The sequence below is a fragment of the Rhamphochromis longiceps genome, linkage group LG18, assembly GCF_057381845.1.
Source record: "Rhamphochromis longiceps isolate RC_006_pf linkage group LG18, R_longiceps_female_GT1.1, whole genome shotgun sequence".
Classification (NCBI taxonomy): domain Eukaryota; kingdom Metazoa; phylum Chordata; class Actinopteri; order Cichliformes; family Cichlidae; genus Rhamphochromis; species Rhamphochromis longiceps.
In genome coordinates this window covers 30,779,898-30,799,988 of record NC_140574.1, presented here as the reverse complement: position 1 = coordinate 30,799,988, position 20,091 = coordinate 30,779,898, and the positions used below count along the sequence as shown (strand labels likewise).

The following is a 20,091-nucleotide window of genomic DNA, read 5'->3' as shown; positions in this document are numbered from 1 at the left end:
TACTGATTACTTTTTTCAAGTAACTTGACCAACACTGGTCCTGTTCCAATTTTTGTTTTGCCCATTCTGCAAATTCTGTGCGCCGATCTGGGTCATCCTCGTTGAGATGCTGCAGTAGCTGGAGTTTGTAAGGGTGCCATTTGTGAGTAGCTAATATCCGCCGAAGGGATGTTTGACTAATGCCACTCTCCAGTGACATGCGGCGAGTGCTACGCTGTGGGCTCTTGCTGAATGAAGCTAGGACAGCCACTGATGTTTCTTCATTAGTGACAGTTTTCTTGCGTCCACATTTTGGCAAATCCAACACTGAACCAGTTTCATGAAACTTAGCAAGCAGTTTGCTAACTGTAGCACGGGAGATGGGTGGTCTCGTAGGGTGTCTTGCATTGAAATCTGCTGCAATGATGGTTACTGTGTTCACCAGATATCAACACAATTTCGATCCACTCCTCACGTGTTAACCTGTTCGACATGTGCACAAAGAGAAACTTTTAAATAACTCATGAAAGGAAAAAGTTAGATTGAAACCAAGCACACCATTGTTTTTCAACCACTTATACACCTTATGTTTGCAGTGATGACGTACACAGACAGCGATTCAAGGCTGAGGTCTGAGTTGGAAAATGGGACAAAGACGTCCCAGTGACTGGTTCTTTAACTGGGACAAAAGTGAGACAGTGTCCTGCCTGAAGGTGTGGAAACAAGTTTTTATGACAGTCAGGAGTCCTTTGAGAAAAGCTTTGTAATGAACATCTTTATAAATAAACAGCTTAAGCAGTACAGAACAGTGTGGCCTCTAGAACACAGTAAACTGAATTAGTGAGCTTCTAAAGAAAAAAAGTTCCACTCAACACATCGTGAGTTTTGACCTGTCTGAGTTTTCCACTCAGTTCCAGTGGGCCCGGTTAACAGCTTGACCCTGATGAAATCTTCTGACAGTGTTCTGACAACATGTTACAGTTTCTCAGACTTGGCGTCTTTTGGAGTTTCTGCAATTTTTGAAGTTAAATCCAAGTGATAACCAGCACAGCTGAGTGTTGTTTTTCAAAAGGCCCGAGACAAGTCCAGCTGTCTGTGTCTGCTCTCCAAATGTGACCTAAATGTCTGCCTGCTCATCTTAGACTGCAAATGAGCGATGGAAGGAAAACCATCAAAATAAATATGCCGAGTGTCATAAAGGGAAAACCTCTCGGATGGCCACGGTGTTCAGCTGGCAGGAATGTGTGCCCATGTGTTGTGCCCTTATACCTTATGGATGCAGCGTGCTAACCAACCTTGTTAACATTAGCAAATAGCTTAGCACTCCACAGCCACTGGTCTCAGTCACTTCTGGCTAGGGATGTTTGATTTGTCTAAATCTCCTTTAGCAAGTTGCACCTTCACTAGATGCTTTTGGTAGTTCTCAAAAAGCTTATGGCATAATTCTCACTGAGTTTTTGACCACTCTTCTTGTAAAAATTAGTAGAGTTCATTTAAAAATAGCTTGGTTTTCTGACACATACCTGGCTTTAAAGCATACTCAATAAAGTAGGGGCAATGTCAGGGCTTTAGTAAGGCGTAACGTTAGCCTGCTTTGTCCATTTCAAAACCAGTTTGATGTGTGTTTTGGATTATTTAGCTGCTGGATCACCTGGGTCTAAACTAAACTGTAACTGTTGATTTGAAGTTAAAGAGTTTGGTGGTAGTCCTCTGTAATTGTTCTAGCTATTTTACACCACAACCACTGGAAGCACAAAAACCCCAGAGCATGATGCTACCACCACCATGCTTGATAGCTGGTACAGTGATTTGAACGGCTCACTTTCACTCCTCCAAACCAAATAGATGACCAAATGCTGGATTTCTCTGTCATGAAGTTGACTACAATTTTACAGAAAAAACACTGCCATGAAAAATTACATCACTCAACAGTTAACGATCATACCTTTAATGAAGCTTCACCCTCTGTTAATAGAACTACAGGAAGTCCAGAGAACTGTTAGGAATCTTTTAGCTGAACCGGCTTAGGCTTATTTCATTCCAGGTTCAAATGTCACCTAGCGACAGGCAGTGGTGTTAAAGCCAAGCGTTATCTCCACCAATCAGGTGTCATCCCTCTGAACTGTTTCCAGCTCAGCTGCCAAACAGGCGCTTTACTAAAAGAAACAGAAAAAAAAAAAAGCTAAGCATTTCCTAGCCCTCACGTCATACTGGGCTCTTTTTGTGCCACTTTTTCCATTCGTAAGAAAGCCATTTCCGCTGTGTTGGGTGTAATATAGCCAAACTTGCCACCCGGTTTCGTTTTTGTAAAAAATTCAAAATTTCAGTCTGATTTTCTTACATCAGCCTAACACGGCTTAGCAGCAAAAATACTCACACTTGACACCCTAGGGACCGTTTTGTGCCCCATTGAAACCCATTATAAACGCTATTTTTCACGGCAAAAAAATTACGGTCAAATCGATCGTGATAGGTAATGCTTCCGTTTCCGTTTGCAGTAGTGGCCTTAGAGTTGTAATTTTTTTATTTGTCCACCGGGTGGCGCCCTTGCTCCACATTTGACCCCGGGCTGGAAAACAGCGGGCTGCTTAAACAGACCTGCGGGAAACGAAGCCTCATTTCCGGCGTGCAGCAGCGGCTTCGCCCGCTGATCGGGCGGGACCATTTTCGGCCCCTAGGACCGTTTGAGGGTGCTTTTTTTTTTAATCAACAGGAAATGACGTATTTGTTGTGACGTGGTACCGGACGTGTGTGTTGGAAAAAGGGGTCCGACGCAACATGCCCTGGTGATCGTCGTGACTTATGCCGGGGAAAGACACTTCTTTCGGCTTAGAGGAGCAACATTGGCCGCCTGGAGACCATTTTCTGCTCCTGCAAAAAAAAATAAAAGGCGATCGAAATGAAGGTTGGTGCCAATCTTTAGTCCATCTAAAGGCCTAATTATAATAACAATCAAATATTACTTCAAATGTTGTTTTTTTTTAATATTTCGTTTTGTTTTGGGGGGCTAAAAAAAAACGGTGCGCTCATGTAATTAAACTGCGATTAAAAGGGTTAAAACCCCCGAAATATAATTAAAACTACATGAATATTTCAGGGAGAAGTAGTTTTAAAAGACTGGCTAATTTAAAGTGGAAAAAAATATGGATATATAATCTTTTTATAGCATTTTTCGGGCGTGGCAGAAAACGGTCCCCAGGGTGATGAACGTAAGTTTTTTAAAGTATGACGTGAGGGCTAGTATCCAATCACAATCTTCAAGGTATTCACTCTCTTAGAATTTAACAATTTAGTAAATGGGGGCTAAATACAAAGCTACATTTTATTACACAGAAATCACAGGCATCATTATTTAATCATAACAGGAGCTCAAAGGAGAGATCAGTTAATCCAAAATTGTGTTTTTGTCCAGGAGGCAGCTAAGAACGTCCGATAAGCAGATTCTAGTAAATCCATTTGTTGTTGCTGATGCTGATGTTGTTGTTGTGAAGGATTCCAGCAAACATCACGTGACCTGACTGAGCGGTTTAAGGGTGCTGACTTCTGGGGTTTCCTTCAATCCCATGTCTGGTTCACAGACGGGACACCAGGTTGTTGTTACTGGGATTGTGGACAATCCCAGTAACAACCATTTTAGATGGTATTGGTTTGATATAATTCAAATTTTATTATGAAAAGATTTCTGGCACTTTAATGGTGTATTTGAAAAACCACCATTTAAAAGCAACTCTGACCTTTTCAACAAATTTCCTTTGTTTGTCAATAAGAAATATTGCAATTTGCCTGTTTTTTTTATTAGTAATATATCAAAAATATTTAGGTGTATGCATGCTTTATTCTAAGAGCCAAGGATGCAAGGGATTTGATCATTCAGAGGGACAGATTCCTTGCATTTTGGGGAATTTGATCAAATAAATGATTGTTGGTGCTTAAAACACCCTTTAACTGTACATTTAAAGCATTTAAGACAAAATCTGTTAATTTGTCCATTAATAAATTTTACATTTGGGCTGCACTTTAAATAGATTTTAATTTTCCCAGAAAACACATTTTAAAACATCCACTCGTGTAATTGTTAAATGTAAGTTTGCTCCCTTCCATAACCCAAAGTGACCTAACCATAATAACAGAAATTGATGACAAATTAACCGTTAATATTTCAGACGAACTTCCAAACTAAAGGTCTGGAAAGTTATGCTGACATTTATATTATTTATTAGTTAAAAGATTCCCATTGGGTCAAATCAAAAAGATGAAGAATTATTTAGCCATCAAACACTTATATGTTTGAGATCATTTTGATGAAAAACAGTCACAGTTTGTTAAAAATTACAAATGTTACTTCAGCAGCAGCTAAAGAATTTTAACTGTCGAATAATACAAATTTGTTGAGCCTGAGAGCATTTACAGCAGTACAATGGTGCGCGAGAGGCTGGCCGAAAACATGCAGAAACATGTCATCCAGTACAGAGCGCCAGTGTGGACGTGCAGCAGCGAAGCAGCGCCTTTGTTGTTAAAATGGAAGCTGAATGAAAAGTAGAAATCCAGCTTCCAGATAATTAAGACTGTTCAGCAGTGAGTGTTATTAATATGTACAAAAATACACAGAGCTCAAAGCAGCTGATGAGAGGGGGAATAGCAGCAGGCTTTCATTCATCTCACTCCTTTGTGTGGGTGCGGTAGTAACACACTCTCTCTCCCTCTCTGGCTCTCTCTCTCTCTCACACACACACACACACACACACACACACACACACACACACACACACACACACACACACACACACACACACACACACAGAGGCTTTTGTTGTGGCCCCCGTATTGCGTAAACAGTGAAGACAAATGAACAAAAATCACCGCTGATTGTCGACAGGTAAGACTAAAGAGGCTTGGGCTGTGTGTCAGTGGGCCATCTGGGAATAAAGTGATAGGCTGAGAGAGAGAGAGAGAGAGAGCGAGAGAGAGAGAGAGTGTGTGTGTGTTTGTGTGTGTGTGTGAGAGAGAGGGAGAAATAGAGAAATAGACAAAGAGAAAAGGTAACAATGAATCAGTGCTCTTTAGAAATGGAGATCAATTTCCACATGGTCGCTTTAAAGGCTTTGGCAGGAGAATAATATATAAGTGTGTGCGCTTCTGTGTTCATGTTTGTGTGTCCATGAATCATTTCATCGTGCATTTGTGTGTGTTTTATGTGCTTATTTTGTGCACAGAGATTGAACAGGTGTGTGTGTGTGTGTGTGTGTGTGTGTGTGTGTGTGTGTGTGTGTGTGTGAGTGAGTGAGTGAGTGAGTGAGAGAGGGTGCCTTTGAAGGAGGTCCCGGCTCCATCTCTCAGCAAATCAGCAGGCCAGTAAATCCAATCTGCCTGGAGAGACAGCAGGCTGTACATCATCTGCCATGGATGGACACTATCAGCGCTTTATCAGTGACCACCCCCTTACAAATACACACACACACACACACACACACACACACACACACACACACACACACACACACACACACACACACACACACAATTTTTCAATAAGCACATGCATGAAAGAACACACACAGCCCACTGTGACAGAGACTGATGGGCGTTATTACCATAGTGGTTGTGTGGAGGGATGGAGGGAGGTGGAGGCAGGAAGTGAAACTCTGGCTTTAGTCCGAGGACCTTGAGACGCTAATGCAGATGCTGACAGCTGTGACAGTCTCTCTTTGCCGGTGATACCTTAGTATTCCAGCATGTACGCTATGTTGATATTAACCTCTGCTGTCACTAAATTACTCGCAAATGATCCTGTGTCATAGCTCTGATGGTATGACTTTAAATTGTGTCATTAGGACTGAATAAAATCCCCCCCAGAATGGAGAAAAATAAATAAGCTGAAGGTAAAAAAAAGAAAGAAAGAAAAAAATGAGCCAAATGGAAAAACTTTCAATGTTCAGGTCCTCAGTGTGCTCACTATAGTGCTAACATGTTTTTCTGTTTACACTCAAAAGCTGTCATGTGCTCTTGCTTTGTCACGATTCAAGTTATGTTTGGACAAGTTAGAGGACCACCAGTGTATATGTGGCACTGCCATATACTGTATATAAAAGATGGACATCATTTCTGACTGAAGTCTAATTAAAATACATTTTTCTTATATATTACCAAATCACAACAACAGTTGCCTCAGGACATTTTGTATTGTAGAATAAAGATGTACAATATTACAGAAAAAAACAACAACAATTTTAAAATAAAATAAAATTGAAGAAAAACAATTATTAAAGTAAGTTTGTGGTCTAAAAAGCTAACTTCATATCTCACAGAAGGTGGTTGCTGAAAATTTTGGCTGTTCAGAGTGCTGTATGTGTGTATTAATGGAAAGTTCACAAGGAGTCAGTTTAGGCTGGTTTCAGTCTGAGCTAAAAAGAACAACTGTTGCTCAGTGGTCCAAACTGTTGCAGATGAAAGCGAGTTTTGCATTCCTTTTGGGAACTAATTTCCCAGAGCCTGGAGGAAGACTGGAGAAACATACAATCCACAGTGAAGTTGGGTGCCACGTCATCTGCTGGGGATGCAGGTTGGTCCGTTCTGTTTTATCAAGTCCAAAGTGAATGCAGCAGTCTACCTCATGCCTCCATCTGCTTTATGGAGATGCCGATTTCCTTACTTAGCACCTGCCCACAGTGCCAAAACTGCTACCAAACAGTTTCCTGACTGATCAGACAACTCGACTGGCCTGAACCCCACAGAGAATATACAACAAGAGAAAAATGAGCTTAAGGTTGCTATTAAAGCAATCTGGGCTTCAGTAACAGCTCAGCAGTGCCACAGCTGATATCCTGCATGAAACCACGTCACACTGATGTAATAGTTCACGGTAAAGGAGTCACATCCAAGTAGTGAATGTAGAAGCTTGCACAGACTGGTCTTGCTGTTGTGCTCAGGAGAGGACGCGCACTTAGTTTAGTTATCCAACAGGATAAGTGTATGCAAAGGGAAAAGTACACCAGAGAAAACGTGTGATTGGTTAAAACGCAGCTCGTTTGCTCATGTGTTTAGTGTTTCTGTGTCTGAGTAAATATAAGTATGAGCAGGAGGGGCAGAGCGAGGCAGGCTGGGTGGGGTAGGGTGGGGGGCAGTGGAAAGTGAGGCGAAAAAAAGATTGGGCTTATAGCAATCACTCCTCCATCTATCTGTCTGGATAATTAATATAAATCTGCTCATTTGTCTTCAGCCAATCAATCTAGATTTACACTTGCACATGCACACACAGGGACGTGCACACACATACATGGAGTTACGAGCACACTTAAATGCTTCTTGATGCCCTGATTGTCTGCTTATATGGCTCTGCAGAAATCTGTAATGAGAGAGAATGAAGCAGTGAAGGCGGGATAGAAGAAAAATATTCTGATTAGAGAAAAATGAGTGAAATATTGATGGAACTCTATCAGTCTCCGTGTGCTTCATTTGCCACTCTGGCAGATTGGTTGGATGGGTGAAATTGTAAGGACTGCACCACAGCAGCTGGGAAGAATGCAGGCTTTTAGCCACTTTGGATCACTTGCTGTCACAGAGTTTGAGATTTGTTAAATGTAATTCAAGTTTCTTACAAGTTGGGTACTATAAATTCACAGTTTTGCTCATTATCTGTGTATTTCAAGTTTGAAATGAGTTAAGGGAACACAAAAGTCTAACTGGAAAGAAAGGAGAGATGGTTAAAAGAGTAGTTAAATCACATTGCATGAGAGGTAAAAAAAAAAATAGAAGGAGAAGTTGGTGGGGGAAATACTGAAGTCTTACCACTTGTTTCACTTCCGGTCCATAATATCCACCCACGAGAGCTTTGCTTTGGAACTGAAATGAAAAAACATGATGAAGCAAAACTGGAAAGAATCAGCACAGAAGTAGAACAAAGATTAATAATCAAATGTAGCCTTTTTGAATGACTTACTTTTTTCTTTTTGCCTTATTGTTATTTTTTTATTCTGCTGTTTTTGATGATTACGACACATTCTGTCCCATGTTGATCAACCTTTTTGAGTTCAGGTCAGACCAGTTTGAATGGCTCATTCATTAGAACCTGGTGTTTGGGGGGGAAATACATGAACATAATGGGATTTCTCTTAGGAATAACCTCCAAAAACAATTTTGTGCAATTTCCAACTAGTAAGACGATATTAGTACGGAATTGAAAATATTAATTAACCTGGGCATGTATTGGTAGCAGTTCCAGGTATAAACAATTTAAGATGGTTGGAGGGTTTTTAAATATCACCAAGTAATAATTTAGGATCAAATAATACACTTTGTACAACTAAATACATTGATCTAGCTTCATCATAGGTGTAGTAGGCAGTAATTGATTTGTTGCTAGACGAGTACATTATCGAACTGGTTAACTTTCACTGAGACTCCGCCATAAAGGTTTCCATGATTGTGTTGACGATGTCCTGAGGTCAGTGAAGGGGATTTTCCACTAACAGGGCAACCTTTAAAGATGGCTGCGCTATGCCGAGCTTTTCAATCTTTTGTGATGTATTAAATAATTCAAGAGTGTCTGCCGGCAAACTTTAAACTAATGTATTTTGGCTCAACAAACAACATCCTGGTAATGTGTTTCACACTTTATTCATAGAAAAGCACTGAGATTCCAACACAAATCAATATAAAATGGTAGTAGCGTTACATAAATAGTAATAAATTCTCGCTTTATAGACAGTAGCTCAAGAAGTCGCACAAAAAAAAAAAATTACAAAAAAAGAAAAGGTGTTGATGATAAGCTATGATACTTCTGTGGCAACAAATACTGGAGATACCTTTTCATAATCAGTAGCACAAAGAGGCAACAAACACTTTCAAATATCCCTTAAAGTTGGAAAGAATTCAAAAACAAAAACTGGGAAAACAGTAGGTGAACTAGATCTCTACCAGCAAACAGTACTTCTCCTACAAACCAAAGACAGACGGGGACAACAAAGAAAAACGCCCAGGAACTGGCTGAGTTAGTTAATAAAGAAGGAAAAGAAAAGCAAGGAAAACTTTGCTGCAGTGAATGCATCACATAAAGGCAGCCGACTGGAGCTCCCCGGCGAAATTATTTTCCTAATATATTATCAAAAAAAAAAAAAAATCAATGTATCATTTCATTATCCTCATGTAGAAACCTCGCAGCTTTATTTCGTTTTCTGCAAGCTACTGTAGCGCACTGATGTCAACGTGTTTCAGGATAGTCGCACTTAAACGCAACTGGCTTTAAATCCAACGTCCTCCTTGTGCGAGAGGGATCGAGGTGTTCAAGAACATCGGGGGAAAACAAAACTATAGAAGACCTGAACTCAGCCAGTTTAATGAGGTGAAGAGGAACTGAGAAAGCATTTTTTTTTAAAAGTTAGAAGGAATGAGCACGAGGTCATCCACAAGCCATCTCTTTTTTTGTTCATACAGTTGCCGTTTCTTGACATTTGCGTATCGTTTCGTCTCACCACAGTGTTGCCGCACAATGCGACACCTCTGAGAAGACACTGAAGGCTTTAGTCCTGATTAAAGAAAACCAACAAACAAAACAAATAAAAAATCAACAACTTTTGTACATTGATCGACCAGAAAGGCATTTTCCACCGTCTTTCGCTTTTTCGTCTCCTCTAAACGTTGCAGCGGAAACAGGCCGGCCACTGTGCACTGTCCGAATATAAGCGTGATGGGTCTCCTTTTCGTCCGCAACACCCCCGTCCTCATTAATAGTGGTTCAACCCACTGGGTCTCTGCACTCAGTTTTAAGGGGGTATATTAAAGAGGGGACAACACCATCGAAGTGGTTCTGCATAGTCAGGTTTAGTAAGAATCCGTTTACAAATGAATGCCTTCCTCATTTTACTCGACTTCAAATAACATGCTCACTTTTGGAAAACACCCCCCATCTTCTATAAAATACAAATAATAATAGCTATTATTGCAAAAAAAAAAAAAAAAAGCAAAAAAAAAAAAAGCCAAAAAACAAAAACTGAAAGAAATGTACACAGGAGCACCTGAGAAATGCCTTGAAGTCTTTGCTCTTACAAAACAAAAAAGGGAAAAAAAAAAAAGTTGTCAAACACCCCTGTCCAAAACAATTCAAGTACACCCCGTCAAAATCATAAAAACAAAGAACAAAACCATAACATACATCATAAATAATTATAACTTTACAATTTTTTGAATTGACACTTTAGTATTTACAATATCTTAAATGCTAAATGCTACTACTTTTTGTTTTGTTTCTTTAAGTGGTGTCCCTGAGAACTGAGTTTAGCCTCTCTTCTTTTTGCTCAGTTTTCCTTTTTTCATTCCCATTCTTCTATCTGCATTTCTTCAGATCCAAAAAAACAAACAAAAACAAAACAAAAAAAGACAGAGAGAAAGAAAGTAAAGGCCCAGAGTTGTGACTGACTACCCAGGTTTTGGGTGAAGGTAGCTCTTGTGGAATGTAAAAGCAGACAGGAAAATGTTCCTCCATTCAAAAAGTATTCTACCAATAAATAAATGCTGAAGCAGGCAGGAACGCACTGAAGAGGTATTCGTGTGAAGTGCTTTAAACGATGACATTAAGTCTGACCAGTAAAAGATTCAAGCTCTTTCTGTACTGCATTACTGCTGGTAACAACAACACTTTGCCATTGGGTAAGAAAAAGGGGGTGTGGAGATCCCCCATAAAGAGAAAACGGCTTCCTGTGCCAAGATATGTGGTCTCAAATACATACAATGAAGTCATCAAGTAAACTCTAGTCTTTGAGTTTGCACTGCAGTCCTGTGAGAAAGTCAAGGAGGACTCATCTTCACTGTTGATGATGATCATGACCAGCAGCTTTCACAGGTGACTTTGCGTCTTTTCCATCACAAGACCGAGAAACTGAAGGAAAGATGACGGGGCTAGTCTATTTACTGCTGCTCACCTGATATTTAACATTTTACATTTATGTCTTTTTAATTTTGTTTATTTAGGTTTTCAGTGGTTCTGAACACACTACTTGAATACCTTTAATATTTTTGTCCATGAAGCGCCTTGAGGCGACTTTTGTTGTGATTTGGCGCTATATAAATAAAATTGAATTGAATTGAATGTGGGACCAGCAGAGTAAGCTAAAAACAAAGCTAACTAATGACGCCAATGCAGTGGGGCAACAAACTGCAGATCCACGATAAAATACCCAACAAGCCAAATATTACATTTAAAATTAGTCTGTTGGAACTCTAGTCTTTCTTTTTTTTTAAATTTTGCTTGGACTAAAAGATTCTGGGGAGTAGATTTTGTTTTCATTTTAATGAATGCATGCCGCTAAACCAAGCTAGCTAGCCAGTGCTAGCATAAGCAACTTCCTGCTCTCATCCAAAGAGGGTCACATCTGGTTAAATTATTATATATAATCATAAAATTTTATACAATTATTGAAATCTCTTTATCATCAAGCAGCAATAATAAGCTAACAGCACACTGACATTAGCACATTATATGCGTTCTCTGTTGCCTGGGTTCTCTCTGGGTGGTGTGGCTTCCTCCCACAGTCCAAAGACATTAATTGGTCATCCTGAAATAGCAGTTAGTGTGAATTTGAGTGCGACCTGTCCAGGGTGTGCCCCATCTATCACTCATGACAGCAGGGATATGCTCAAGCAACCCGGCAAACCTGAAGTGGACAAGTTGTTATGAAACTGCATGGATGGATGGATAGATGGATCCTCCCACCCACTTGGCTAAATTGTATTAAATTTTCATTATTTTTTCAAACCCCATTTAAAGTCCCTTTCAAATTTGTCATAAATAACACTGCTAGTTTCTGATAAAGTGACACTGTGGCGGCTCTGTGTAGACATAGTCATTGCAGGCATGTCACATTTACTGTATGCATAAATTAAACTGTATGTTAATTAATGAATAATGTGAGACGTGTTCTTACTACAACATGTCACTACACGCTCTTACTCCCAGTATGTTCTGTATCGAACCTTTGGCATCTCTGCCTTTAGTACTTTGCTTCAAAGTGGAATGTGTTGTTAGTGGAGGTATCTGAACCCAGACCACGATGTTCATCTAAACCTAAACAGGTGGTTCTGGTGACTAAACCCATTCAAATAGTGAGCTGAAATGATCGCAGTGAAAAACCAATTGCTAAGCCAAATTTCACAATGAGACATGATGCCAAAGGAAACATTTGCAGATGTGTCTAAGCCCAACTTAGCAAAACTAGCATGGTGACATCTACAAGAAATGCACTTCATGTTGGTTAAGACACATGACCACAGAACTCAAACTTCATTCTGCGGTTTTAAGGATTACTGAGCCAGCATCATGAACCAGCTGAGGATGCATTCCTTTGAGGTAATGCATCTGATTTCCAGTTCTTGTGATGGAAAAGGGACTTCGGCGACATGCAGAACTAACAGTCAGTGAAATCAACAAGGCCCCAACAGGTTCCAACGCTTCTTTGCACAACACCAGAAAGTGAACTTGTTTTTAGTGATAAAAACGAAGCAGAGGCTTGATTTATATTGCTTGCTGACTAAATCTCAATGTAGTGATGGTAAAGTGGGTGCTGGAGTCTTGCACGTTCAAAAGGTTTTGGCCACAAATAGCTGAAGAGCAGTGCAGTGGATGAGACTCCACCGGTTCTCACAGTTGTATTTTGTCACTGTAAATAAGCTTATAGGAGGGCATAACAGATATACTGTATTTATATATAGAGACTCGACTACCCTACCTTAGCTAAAGCAGCAGCCTGAACGTCACTGTCAGACGTCTGGATTTAAAAACACACACTCTGTGAAGCATCGTTGGACTTCCTATTTTAGATATTTGTCAGAAACCAGCAGGTGAAGGTTTTTAAATCTGCAGGTACTGACTTCCCCCACAGAGAGACCACATGGGGAGTTCTGTATTCTGCCCTCTCTACTCTAAAATGCCCTGAATGAAACAAAGAGGCCATTTCTGATCAAGAAGTTAAAGCTGACAGTACAGTCGAGGTATGACAATAACACTATGTGTGTTTTTGACCTCAGTGGATTTTTTTTGGGAATAACATGCTTCTTCCACTCTGAAAACCTCTCCTTCTTCTTAACCCCAGCTGAAAGCATCTTCTGGCTCAACAGTACATACAGCTAAATCATTTGGTTTTCATATCATCATGTACCCCCACAAAACTAAAGTTTGTTTTGCTTTTGCAGTCACATTCTTTTGACTTTTTTTCCTTTTTTTAAACACTAAATTTAACATTAGTAGGAGGGCAAAATGCTTTGTTTTTCTAGTTTTTCAAACCTTTCCCCCCCTTTTGCAGTCTTAATGAAGTAGAGCAATGTACTGCGAACACTTCCTGGTTCACATTCAAGAAAGAGAACAACAGGATAAAACCTCAGTCAGCAAATGGCTCAAAATACGTGAAAATAAAAAGAAATAAAACTTAAATTAGAAACACAGAAGTGTAACTGCTTCCCCCAAGAAGAGGGTCTCTGTGAGAGAAGGTCAGTAAGGTCAGCCGAAGCGCTCCCTGACCAACATCATCAGTTTCTTCTTGCCCTTGTAGATCTGTTTCAGGTTGTCTATGAACTGGGCAAACTGAATGTGTCCGTCCTGTGCCAGCAGAAAAGTCTCCCGCGCTTTGCTCAGGAACTCTATGAACTCTCCATAGTGCCGTGGACTGATGTGCGTCAGCCGAGAGTGCGTGGTGTTGATATACGCCGAGATCGTGGCGTCCAGGAGCTGGCGCAGCGGTGCCTTATCCGTGGACATCAGCTTCCCAGAGTTCCTTCTCCCAGGAATTCCAGCGAGACCCGGCGCAGTCATAGTGCACCGCCGTAGAATGTCAGACAACACTGTGGCGCAGTGCACGCTCTTCACCACCAGCGGAATAATAGCCGCAAGCTCATTCTTCCCCAGTGAGTGGCTGAGCGCACAGGCCCACAGCACGTCGTTAATAGCTGGGTGAGTGTCTTGGTTGTAGGCCAGGTTGAGATGTGTCATGGCCAGCGAGGCCAGCTTGAACGACCGCAGGGGGTATCCTCTGTGCTCCATGTACCTCGCAATGGTAAACAGCTGCGAGTAGGTCATGCCCGTCGACGCCGCGTCGATCACGATCTGGTAGGCCGTCTCGAAGGCGATGTGGTCCTTCTCGCAGAGCGTCAGAGCTGACAGGGCGCAGTTCTGTGGGTCCTTCATGGCACACTGCAGGGCCAAGGTCCTTGCGCAGCTTGCAAGCTCCTCCCGCTGGGGGTAGTCGAGGCTGAGGCGCAGGATGGTGTTATGGGACATGACGGTGGCCGCCACAATGCTGGTGGCTTCGGTGGGCGTGAACAGAGTATACCAGCTTTGTAAGATGCTCACCAGCGCCCGCAGACCTGATGAGAGGGAAAAAGAGATTTACCATTCAGTGCTTGTGACCAGAATTGCTCACTATTCACATCAGCAAGCTCGGCACTTTGAAGTGCTGTCCAGATGTAGAGTGAGCACTACTATAGCTTATATGGTACACTCAAATTCCTCATGAACAGCAGCCCCTTGGTCACTACCAAATGACTGTATAGCACCTTGCACTGAGCTGAAGGATTAAGGAAAGAGAAAACAGAGCAGCACTTCACACTCAGCTTTTCAGTTAGGAGGACTTGGAAAATGAAGCCATGTGTACCTCGACCTATAATCGTCCCAAATTGCTAAAGTTACTAAAATCATTAAATCATTTCATTACACTTGGTATAATTTGAGTCTCTATTCTTAAAAAGATTATGGAGGCATAAATTTGACTTCTTAACTGATGGTGCAACATGTCATGCAGCCCCTCTTGTCTTCAAAGATCAAATGAGGGAATCTCTTTTGGGAAAACATCGTTCATCCCTCCTCATTTAGACTAACAAGACACTTCAGCTCAAAAGAAACTGTAAAGCTGAACTTACTGAAGATCACAACGCAGCACGGAGGCTGTAATTAGAGCATGAATCCGCTTTAAAAACGGATGCACATACCGACTTCAGTGGCGCAGGTTACCAGCCAGCGAACCATCTCTCTCCTCCTCCAGTTCAGAGTGGACAGAGTCATCCTCATCACCTGCAAAACACACATGGAGAACATGATGCGCTCTGTTAGCGCCATTGAACCGTTACACATTTCTATACCCTCTTGGCAGTTTTCATGAATACGTGCATTTGGAAATCAAAGCATTTTTGTGTAGTGTGTGATTTTCATAATTTAGCTGTTTGCATGGCACCACATGGCTCCTCTGATGACAGATGTAACCAGAATATGCTCATAATTGCACAGATGATGATTTGCGACCCTTCCATTTTGAGCACTTTATTAGCAGTTTTGCTGACAGGAATTCAGCCGATACTCTAAATACCAGCAGAAAGAGACGGGGGAAGCCACAGCGTCACTGCAGCCTGATGATCTGAGGACTTTTCTGTGTTTACTGTGGGACCCAAAAGGTTTAATTATGTGGTTTCTTCTCATCAACAACAGTAAGACTCTGTGTGATGTTTTTGCTGTTAATTTGTAGTGGGGCAGCAGAGGGCTGGAAAAAATGACAAGGTGAAGGAAACCGTTGCATGTTTTGACTGGCGATCGGTGCTCTGATTTGATTTTCTTTGCTGTGGTGAAATGATCTGTGAAAATTACTGACTTGCCCTCATACTTCGACTGCACTCTCTCCATGCACACACACATACAGTACCTGCAGTCCTAGCTCCAGCGCCACGTTGAGCAGGGTTATATCGGGTGGGCTCTCTGCGGGTGTTGCTATCTTAAAGGCGTCTTGGGCCAGTTTGAAGATTAAGGAAGAGGAGTGGATGTTTTTCTGGATGGCCTCAAGCACCGTCCGCAATCTCAACATGTCGCCTGCAAGCAAAAAACACAACGCAAACTAAGATCATGATGGAGAAATGCCTCAATAGCCAGCTTTGCCTGTTTGAGTAACATCTGAGCGGGCATTCAATAAGCTGGCATTACCTTTAGCAGCAGTGAGCATGGTTGAAGCCAGCTCACACTGCTGTGACTCCAGGTGGCCCAGTGTGAACCAGCGTGGGTATCTGCTCGGAACTATGGAGATACCGTGATGAGGGTGGCCGACATCCCCAGAGCCCGCCGATGACTCCAGAACCGGCAACCTGGCACATGTAGTAAAAGATCTGTTTTAGACAGATGGCACTTTGTCCTGATGTTTTATTTATTCCAAGAGTAACACTAAAATATGGATCTGAGTATGCATTCAGTTACAGCTGCAGTATGTGCAACCGTATTACTTTTATGTCAAACTTTATGCTGGGACACATGGCAATTTAACACGACACATTACCAAAGCATCACAAATACAATTACTTCTGTACACACACCCAATACAACAGCCCTATAAAAAACTTCAACTTTCAACCCAAATGTTCACCAATACCTCTAAAGAAGTTATAGCTACACAGAACAGAGCTGGCATCAGTGACAACAGATATGACACAGAGTACGTCAGATAAAGCATAAAAGAAGGTGTCGAGGTGGGTTGCAAAGCATATTGCAGATGCATAGCAGCTGTGAGCAGGCTACACTTAAATAGCTAGTTGGCTATTTTATATGTGGCACTAAATCTTTGGCTGTCACAAAGTAACCGTTAGGTCATATCTTCTGAATTAATTAGGAATACTATTCAGATTAAAAAAGCCATGTCATGAAATAGAGGCCCTTATTCGTTTTACTGTGGCCCTGTTTGCGTAAAGGCAAAATTACCATCATTTACACACGCAACATAAAATACTTTTCATCAATAACTGTTTGAAGCTGCAGTGAAAGGGGAGTCTGACCTCATGGCGCGGAGAGCCACTTTATAAGCCAGGTCTGCGTCATGCGGCAGCAGGGCAGAGAACAGGTACTTGGCGAAGGTGTGCATTGGAACACTTTCCCTGTGGATGACCTCACCCAGACCGCTGAATGGGCCAGCTGGAGCAAAGAGAAAAACAAAATATTCTTTACCTTCTGTCTCAAGAACGTGCCACAAGAGACCACTGTGCTAGGTATGGGCTCCACTGCCCGATTGTGATTTGCACTGAATAAATATTGAAGTCAAAGCTTTCAAGCTACACTTTACAACCGTCACAACAAAAACCTTTCACGTTCTGGACTCAAAACCGTGCAGGTTTCAATATCTGATGAATGTTCTTAATATTGGACAAAATAAATAAATGAAATTTATAAAATTTACTGCAGACACCGTACCTTCTAGTAGCTGTATGGCCTGCTTCCGGAGGGTCTGAACCAATAGGTCGTCCAGCTCCAGTTCCTGAAGCTTTGCAACAATCTGCTCCTCATTACGACACACCTAGAACATGTTGAAGACACAAATAGCATTCACTCTAACTATAAGAACATTTTCAGTTCTGAAGTAGCCATTTAGCTATTAAGTGTTTTCAGTGAAATTCAACTACTTTCAAGAATTTCAAGAAAGAAAATGTGTATCAACCCACCAGCAAGAAAAATGATACGACAGAAAAGATCAAAAGAGTTTTAATACCTTTCTCAGAAAGGGTTTTGACCTTAGGACATTAAATGACCAGTACGTTCTTACAAACTTGCATCTATTCACATCTGTTGTTACAGCACAGATGGTAAAAATTTATTTTGCTGGAAAAAATATCTAGTAAAAGGTCTGTGTGTGCATGTGACTGGTTTTAAATGCAATTCTTGGTTGAAACATAGAGGCTGCAGCTAATTCCAGTGACATTAGGAAAGGTCTGTGGCAGTAGTGTTAAGCCCTCTAAAGCAGATTAGCATTTACACAAAGAAATGTTCCATGGATTTATTTTAAATCACAGTGAACTTAAGTACTGTGGCTTTCTGCTTGTTTTTCAGGAAACAAATGCTGCGACCTTTTCCCTCTCCTTCCATGACATTTACTTTAAACAAAATCATAAATTACAGTGATTTACTGATGGCGAAGGTGACATCTACAAATTTACACAAACCTCTTTATATAATAAAAGTGTGCCATAGGTGTATTTCGGTGTTCACTAGCAATTCAAGGATCCTCACTCTACTATATTCTCTATGATTTTAAGGTGATATTAAATTATTACCTTATCCTGGGCATACAGTCCCTCGGGCATGATCCTCTGCTGACCCATACCCATCAGAGCCACCTCTAAGGCCAGAGTCAAGTAGGACTCCCCTGCATCTGGACTGCCCCACACTGGCACATGATGGTAAACTGGAGGTCTGGGGTCACAGTCTAAAAGGAAAAAGATTCCCCCAAAAATGTAAGTCATTAACTTCACGTCATCTATACTGGTTTCAGAATGATAAGAAATCCAAGGAGACAGAAAAACAAAGACACCAACTCAGCAAAGATTCCTTTCATAACAGCAAAGTTTCAGAAGTCCACCTTATCCAATACTGACATGCTGCCCTAGCAGCTTCCAATCACCTTGTTTATAATCTAAATGGGAAAAAGCTTTAAATATAGTTTCTTCTTAATTTTAGCTTTATTACTTCAAAGAGAAGATTAGGTTTTTGCTATGGTACACTACCTTCACAGCACAAAAACATCCCAAACTGCCTCAACAAACTCACTTTAGAAGTCTACAAGCTATTTAATTTGGCTAATTCAGAGAAACTCCACTAGACCCCATTAGTGTATTAGCATAAGCAAAATAATATTTGCTCTGGTTTTATCAATACAACAACTCCAACAGAAGGATTTTCATAAAACATAAAAGATTGTTCTGGGATGCTTTTAACCTTTATCTAAAATGTGTAGAAAATAGAAAATTATCACAATATGAACCAAAACCACTTTTATCTGCCTAGTAGTATATAAAAGATTACTGTTAAGGATAGTCAGAGCCTGCAAGCTTAGCACATTACTAAACCATACAGTTAATGGGTTATAGGAATGGCTACATGGTGCATATATAATGGCTCTGCCATATCAAAAAAAATTATAATCTGTTGTAGGACTAGCATTTGAAGAGGAAAATAAAACAATAGCAGAAAAAAATACAACAAAAATACACAGATATTTGTGTGTGCCATATAAGCCACACTGTATAGCATTTATATCAGTGTGGCTTAGACAGTAGGTTGTTCATATATGTAAGATGGCTGCTTGCCCTACACTAATGCTTGACAATTATAACTGAGAACAGATGCCACAAGAGCCTCAGCTGTTGATTGGTGCCCATTTGTTCTCTCTCGCTCCCCCTCCCATCGTTCTGCTTAAATCCCGCCTGAGCAAGAGATCCCCCCCCGCCCCCAAATCCTGTTTATTCTAGGGATGTGTGTATATATGTGTAGTAATCTAGAGAAAAGTGGAAACTGGGCTTACAGACTTAACCCCTTAGCCAACTTGCTGTTGTTTCCTCTCCCTCTAGATTGATTGGTTGATGTGAAAAGGCCAGAGAAGGAATCGTATTTCGATTGGGTTAGACATAGTCTAGATCCACCCACTTTACAACAGATGTTCCCAGCTGTCTCACATGGGGAATGAAAACATGGTGACCAAGCTATACTCCCAAGCACGCAAAATTATCATACCACTCTCCTCAAATTCCCCAAACAACACAAAACAATCATTCTTTCTGTTGTTCTATCTCTCTCTCTCACACACACACACACACACGCGCACACGCACACGCACACGCACACACAGATGAGTGTGCCAGTGGTCAGCATTGTCTGAACTGACAATAGTTCCCTGTAGCCTGGTAACAATGAGAAAACCCAACCCCTATTCTGTTCAGTTGCAATAGCCACTGGTGCAAAAAGGGGGAAAAAAGAAATCCCTGGGCAGTGAGAAAATGCAAATGGTGATACATTCTATACATACCCCCCACACACAAATACATGAACGCACAGGAGTGTGGTCTGGACTAAATGAGCAGGGTGTTCCAGCCCAATCCATTCATGCTCTCCTAGTTTATGGCTGCCTGCAGCACAATAGTGCCTAGTCCTCATATAAGACCATGGCGTCTGTTGTGTGATGAGTCACTGCTGGTGAACCCGATCACCTCTGGTTAGGATTATATACTGCATCAGCTGGTGATGTGGGCCTGAAATTATACCTTGCGTTTTGTAAATGGGCTCTTTGTATAGTTGTAAGAAACCTGGGCTCTGACTCATGGGTATGTATGTATTTT

At 41.1% G+C, this 20,091-nt stretch overlaps 1 protein-coding gene across 1 annotated transcript in view; it reads right to left on the bottom strand.

The window, feature by feature from the left end:
* Nucleotides 1-8,878: 8,878 nt before the first annotated feature.
* Nucleotides 8,879-20,091, bottom strand: part of zswim5 (zinc finger, SWIM-type containing 5) — a 78,173-nt gene continuing 66,960 nt past the window's right edge. The window contains exons 10-16 of the mRNA XM_085388160.1: nt 18,034-18,185; nt 17,177-17,279; nt 16,765-16,900; nt 15,926-16,083; nt 15,651-15,814; nt 14,947-15,028; nt 8,879-14,325 (exon numbers count right to left, since the gene is read on the bottom strand). Of these exons, the coding sequence (XP_085244286.1) occupies nt 13,463-14,325; nt 14,947-15,028; nt 15,651-15,814; nt 15,926-16,083; nt 16,765-16,900; nt 17,177-17,279; nt 18,034-18,185 (1,658 nt within the window). The 3' untranslated portion in view covers nt 8,879-13,462. The remainder of the gene's footprint in view (nt 14,326-14,946; nt 15,029-15,650; nt 15,815-15,925; nt 16,084-16,764; nt 16,901-17,176; nt 17,280-18,033; nt 18,186-20,091) is intronic.